The sequence below is a fragment of the Octopus bimaculoides genome, chromosome 4 (assembly GCF_001194135.2).
Source record: "Octopus bimaculoides isolate UCB-OBI-ISO-001 chromosome 4, ASM119413v2, whole genome shotgun sequence".
Taxonomy (NCBI): Eukaryota; Metazoa; Mollusca; class Cephalopoda; order Octopoda; family Octopodidae; genus Octopus; species Octopus bimaculoides.
The window spans coordinates 102,072,003-102,078,916 of NC_068984.1; the positions used below are offsets into that span (position 1 = coordinate 102,072,003).

The following is a 6,914-nucleotide window of genomic DNA, read 5'->3' on the forward strand; positions in this document are numbered from 1 at the left end:
TATTTTGTCTTATAGAACAGAGAAAAAAATTTATATTCAAAATTATTTCGTGCTAAAAGTTGTCGTATTTCGGTAATTTCAACCAATCACTGACATCTATTGAGGTGAAAACAATTACTGCTGTGGATTGTAAACAACACGTTGTGACAGTGTAATGGGATCTTTTCCCTTGAATAAAATTAGTGCCGTTGTTTGTCAACGACAACTATCGGCAGTACTGTTATTTATGATATCGTTCGTGCGTTTGTACTGGTTTTAGCTTTAGGGTTTTAGGGTTAGGGTTTGGGTTTTAGGATTAGGGTTTGGGTTAGGGTTTTAGGGTTAGGGTTTGGGTTTTAGAGTTAGGGTTTGGGTTAGGGTTATGAGTATTTAAATACTCATAACCCTAATCCTAAAACCCGAACCCTAACCCTAACCCTAACCCTAACCCTAACCCTAAAACCCTAAAGCTAAAACCAGTACAAACGCACGAACGATATCATAAATAACAGTACTGCCGATAGTTGTCGTTGACAAACAACGGCACTAATTTTATTCAAGGGAAAAGATCCCATTACACCGCTAGAACGTGTTGTTTATATTCCACAACAGTAATTGTTTTCACCTCAATAGACATCAGTGATTGGTTGAAATTACGGAAATACAACAATTTTAACACAAAATAACTTTCAAAAGATAAAATTTTCTTAATAACACTAAAAGTAAAAGATGTTTTATATGACACATTCTACCAGTGTCCCAAGTTTGAAAATGTTTCATTAAGAAAACAAGTGGTGCCCGCCAAATCAGAAGGATCCAAATTGTTTGTTTTAAAAGAAAGAATGTATATATACATACACACAAACACACATGCACATATGTGTGTGTGTGTGTGTGTGTGTGTGTGTGTGTGTGTGTGTGTGTGTGTGTGAGTGATTTTGTATTTCTCTTATCACTTGCTGGTTGTAAACTGTCATTTTCTTGCAGTCATCTATGAAAGCAAGCCTGAGCTGTCTGTTGTTTGATAAATTAGGAGAATATTATCTCGTATGGAAACAGGTGGTGATTGTTACAGAATATACTCTTGTGTGACCTATGCACGCATGGAAATTAGGTATTAAAATGATGATGGTGATGATAACATCTGGTTCAATTGTCTGGGCATACTTAATTCAACTGCCTAGGATGGTTTGAGTGGCTGGCAGTGTGGACAGCAGGGCAGGAGACCAGTTATCCTGGAATCCTATCCCTGAGCTGTGATAGTCAATGAGAGCATTGGAGTTGGAGGTAGAGGGTAATACAGTGGGTGAACATTGTGATAAGGTGGTAGGTGTGAGAGAGGGATAAAAAGAAGGGAGACAAGACACACATCAAGATGCTCAACTGATCTCAGTTGTTAACAGGTTTAAATTAATGCTAAAGAGAGATTTGAATTACCCTCTAGTAAAGCACCCACTACACTCTCGAAGTGGTTGACGTTAGGAAGGGCATCCAGCTGTAGAAACTTTGCCAGATCGGATTGGAGCCTGGTGCAGCCTTCTGGCTTGCCAGCCCTCAGTCAAACCATCCAACCCATGCCAGCATGGAAAATGGATGTTAAACGATGACAATGATGATAATGATGATATACTTCCTAATAAAGATAATCAATATTAGGTCTGCTTCAGGCGGTGTGTTGACAGAATCATTACTGTACTGGATAAAATGCTCCATGGCATTTTGCCGACTTTATTTTCTGAGTTCAAATGCCACTGGAGTCAGTTTTGCCTTTCATCCTTTCAGAGCCGAGAAAATATGTACCAGTTGAGCACTGGGGTCGACCTTATCGATTTAGTCCCTATCCTGAAATTGCTGGCCTGGTGCCAAAATTTGAAACCAATATTAGATCTTACCATGGGGTTAAACATCACCACCACCAATAACAACATAATCACTATCGCAATTATAGGGCTATACAGCATTTCTGATATATATTCTCATAAGTTATTTATTTATCTGACAGTTATTCAACAGACAATCTAATGTACTTTTCCTGCTATCAAGCAAGCCAAAGATATTTAAGTAAGCTAATTATATATGTATATATACTGTGTTTGTATTTTGTTTTTATCAAGAAAATCATTTAAAAATGTGCCAGATTGGCTGATAGTAACTGTGTGTGAGTGACATTGTTTGTACATACACTCTGAAATTAGATTTGAGAGGCTGTCATTTGTTTCTTTATTCTTTTTAACAATAACAAATAAAGGTTGGTGGTATGAAAGAAATAACTGAGCAACAGATTTCTATACAATGTTTTGTTTTAGGCCCCTTTATTAAATGTCTATCCTATAATTTTGTTTTAACTCCCTCAATCTGATGTCTCCACTGTATTTTGTTTTAGCTCCCTCTATTAAGTGATTGCACTATATTTTGTTTTAGCTCTTTCTATTTAAGCCTTTTCACAGTCAACTTTGCCTTTTATTCCTCTGAAATTAAATATGTACCAGTTGTGTACTGAGGTCATCTGTTCCAAAGCAAGATAATATTTCCTCTTATTGTAATATGTTTTTACAAAATATTGAAAATAAGATACACTGCTCATAAGACGATGACTCACATTTACAACTATTGCATGATGTCAAGACAAGTTACAAAGACACACATGCACATGCACACACCAATCTTTGTATCATACTTGATGCAGGTATGCCATAGATAGCGGAATTACCTGCAGCATTTGTCTTGATATAATACCTCTTATTGCTAAAAGCACAAAAGTATGTCAGTAACAGATGAAAATTGCCCAGCAGCAGTGGTGGTAGTACTAGATGTGCATTTCTTGCATCTTTGAGCTTTTTCAGCAGTAAGTATCCACTGGCACTTGCATGCTAAAACAAAATTCATTGTCAACTGATATAGAAAAACAATGATTGAAAAAAAATCACTGATGTTGCAGTTAGCTGGCCAGCTGAATAAAAATTTGTTTCATGCAACTGAAGCAGTATTAGTTTAAAACAGAAATCTGTGTATTATAATTCTATGTCAGTGATGGATGATTGATTGTCTTAGCATGTGGTTGTCAGTGAATACTTGTGACTGACAAAACCCAAAAAAGCAGAAATGTGCATCTAGTATTTCCATTACTTTGACTGGATGATTTTTATTGCTGATGACATATTTTTACTTCTTAACTCTGTGCATCAATAAGATTATCTCAGGATGAATACTGCTATTAATTTGGCTTTCCATGATGTATCTGCATTTAGTATGATATACAGATTGCTATTTTAAACTAATACTGCTTCTGTTGCACATAATGCACTCACACACACACACACACTATGGCTGCTTCAGCTGTTGAAACCAAGCCAAAGCATACTGGAGCATGATGCTGCAGTCCTTGGACCTGTTGGATTTTCCAAACAGTTTAACTCATGTCAGCGTGGAAGATAGACGTTTACAGATGATGATGTTACATGATGGGCTTCTTTCAGTTTCCATTCATCAAATCCATTCATAAGGATTTGGCCAGCATGAGTCTGTAGTAGAAAAAAACACTTGCTCAGTGTACAGTACAGTGGGATTGAACTCAAAACCACATGGCTATGAAGCAAACTTCTTAACCAGACAACCATGTCTGTGTCTATAGAGTCAATGTGATGGGTTTGATTTTTAGTTGAGCACTTTCATTTCACTTATTTCATACCTTTTAAATCCTGGTTGATTTGCCCTCAACACAATGTATGAAATCTCTATAACTTTGTAATAATAATCAAACATTTTAATTTCAGGTACATGTACAACAATCATTTCTGTAATACAAATTTATTGCATAATCTCTTGTTGATCTTTTATATTGCTTTTGTGAATAAATTTTTAAAATATTTTAATTTTAATCATTTATGAGAAATATAACTTTTCTTTTGTTTCAGGAAGAATCAAATAACAGCAATCATGAATTTGATGAAATTCTTACAAATTATTATCGGGCATGTAAAAAGTTGATAAATGCTGAAAATACAGTACGATTACAGCAAGAAAATCATAAAAAATATCGTAAAGGTTTATGGCAAACTGTACAGGAACATGTTGTTGTCCAAGTAAGTTATTACTGATTATGTTGCAAAAATATTTCAATAACTAGCATGATCTTCTGTTAAGAATTTATATGTCCAGTTTTCCTTAAGGTGTATATTATTGTGTATATAAAAATATATAATTCTTGTCATTATCAAATAACTGAAATTATTGTCAAATAGTGTCTTTATTCAGTGACTTGACAATGATCACCAATTTATAAAGAAATGATAAATATTCTACTTGTTTTATGTTGTAACTGCCAGATCCAGCTTCTCACACCTATCTTGCAAAGACATTCTAAAAATAAACTGTCATGTCATTGAAATTTCAAAGCTATGAGATAATGTATGTATTAATTCACTACAATGTGCATAAATAAACATTACATTTAACAGAGTAATATGGATGAGATACAGTAGGAGTTTGTAAAAGGAAGTGTATGTGTTGGCTCAATCTGAGTGCATACAACATGTGAGTTTAAAGGTTAATGTAGTGCAATAACAAACAGAGAAAATTATAAAGACAAGAGGTTATAGTATGTTGGTGAGTGACTCTTTATACACATCCATACAAGCTGTATCGTAAGCGTAATAATATGTTCTTAAATTAATTTTGCTCTATAATTATAAATGCTATTGAGATTTAACATGGGAGTCACCAGTGACTCGCCATGCTATATTCTTGATATATCATGGTAATCATTGGTGATTCCCAATAGTGATTTTTTTTCATTTTTTTCGAGCATTACATTACTGTGGTTCAAACTACATTATTGAAATTTTAGGAAATGTACGGAACACATTTTTTTGTATTTCTCGGGTGGTTTTTGATTATGGAAACATAGAATTCATGTGAAGAAGTGAAATTAGGTTCAATATTAGAAGAGTGCAAACTGGCGAGCTGGCAGAAATGTTAGCATGCTGGGCAAAATGCTTAGCAGTATTTCATCTGTCTTTACATTCTGAGTTCAAATTCTACCGAGGTCGACTTTGCTTTCATCCTTTCGGGGTCGATAAATTAAGTACTAGTTGCATACTGGAGTCGATCTAATTGACTGCCTTCCCTCCCCTAAAAATTTCGGGCCTTGTGCCTAGAGTAGAAAAGAATAATAGAAGGGTGCAAGTCATTGTCATCTCCATCATTAGAGCTCTGCCCTCCACAAAATAATTTTTGTGAAAAAGAAATCATTAAGGTTTATATAATATAATCTGAAATATAATTTGTAAAAAAAGAAAAAGTCATAAATACATAAAAAAAAACCTGTAAATGGAGGTATGAAGTAAGGTGTTATAAGCCCAACAGTTGTTTCTTGGAGCTTGGAGATCCATCAGCTGTCGGACTTATAACACCTTATTTTCTCCCTTTTAAATGGAAGTGTGATGGACATTTTAACATGTGTATTACCAGTGACTCCCATGGTACAGAATGAGTGTAATACATTGAACCACAAAAGAAATGCGAGACGTGTGTGACTGTGAAATATGTTTTAATTTCACGGTGTCAGAGATAAATTTTGATAAAGTCAATTTCTTGGATGCACTTTGACCACAGTCTATGGGTCATTGTCATGTTCTGATAGTGGATGGATCGAGATTGTAGGGCGTCACATGTTCAATACCGTGTATGCCTTCACTGGGTATTCAAAATGGCCATACACCGTCGGTACATGGAGTGCATGAGGCGGTTCACAAAAGCCATTGGTACCTGTACCTACACCCTGAGGAAACTCCAGTTCCACATGAGTTGTCAGCCCTGGGACCACCAGGTTCAGCCATCTCTGGATTTCATCCCACAGGTGTTCAATTGGGTTCATATTCGGGCTGAGAGCTGGCCACGGCATGGTTCTGATGTTGTGCTGACGCAGGAAGTCCATGGTGACCCTGGCCATGTGTTGGAGGGAGCATTGTCCTGCTGGAATATGTGGCTATAGTGATGTGCGAAGAAGGACATGATGTGAGGTCATAGGATCTGGTCAACATAGTGCTGCGCTGTGATGCCATTCTCTCTGCCTGCAATAACATTTTGGAACACATGGGGCCCAATTCTCTGATTCAGGCCTATAACACCCCAAACCATGATGCTTTAACCACCCCACGCATCTCTCTCCATGAAATGTGCATCTCTGTAGCATTCACCCCTCCCATGCTACATACTCATTCTGCCATCTGACGTGGAAATGCAATACCGGCTCTTGTCAGAGAAGACTATCGATTTCCATTGTTGATACTGCCAATGTCAGTGCTGTGTAGCCCACTGTAGTTATGCTTGATGGTGGCAGGTGGTGAGGACAGGCCCTCGAGCAGGATGACAGCAACACAGGCTGTTGGCAGCCACTTGATGTCATACTGTGTCGTCACTGATGGGTCACCGTCCAGTGCCAATGGTCTCACGAGGTGTCATGCTGTCTGGTCTGAAGCAATCATGGAGGTGTTGCAGGTGGATGAAGTGGTCACCTGGAGGCGCCCTCTGCGGGCATGGTCTGCATTGCTGTTGCAGGCAATAGATGATGCTGACATGGACATTATAAGCTTTTGCAACAACCAGAGCATGCTGCCTTGCCTGCAATTGGCCAATAGCTTGTTCTCTCTGTGCTGCTGACAATCAGGTCATACCCGATGTGTCCAAATTACAAATGCCAGGAATGTAGTTCAAGTTGATTTTTATACCCATAACCTTTATGAGATGCACATGCCTTTCGGTTTTCATGACAGTTGTTTGCAGCTGCCACCCACGGCATTCAATACAGCTGCATTTTGGCGTCTCGTTTCAGGGAAAGTTGAAAGGTTACCTGCAATTTGGGTCTCAGCCATAAACCAGCATATCTTGGAATATTTACACTCACATTGCTGATATGAATTTTCAGAATTTACCAT

At 37.3% G+C, this 6,914-nt stretch overlaps 1 protein-coding gene across 1 annotated transcript in view; it reads left to right on the plus strand.

Annotated features, from left to right (window-relative positions):
- Positions 1 to 6,914, plus strand: part of LOC106883775 (ectopic P granules protein 5 homolog) — a 130,856-nt gene that overhangs the window by 41,935 nt on the left and 82,007 nt on the right. The window contains exon 3 of the mRNA XM_014934904.2: positions 3,894 to 4,061. Coding sequence (XP_014790390.1) covers positions 3,894 to 4,061 — 168 coding nt within the window. The remainder of the gene's footprint in view (positions 1 to 3,893; positions 4,062 to 6,914) is intronic.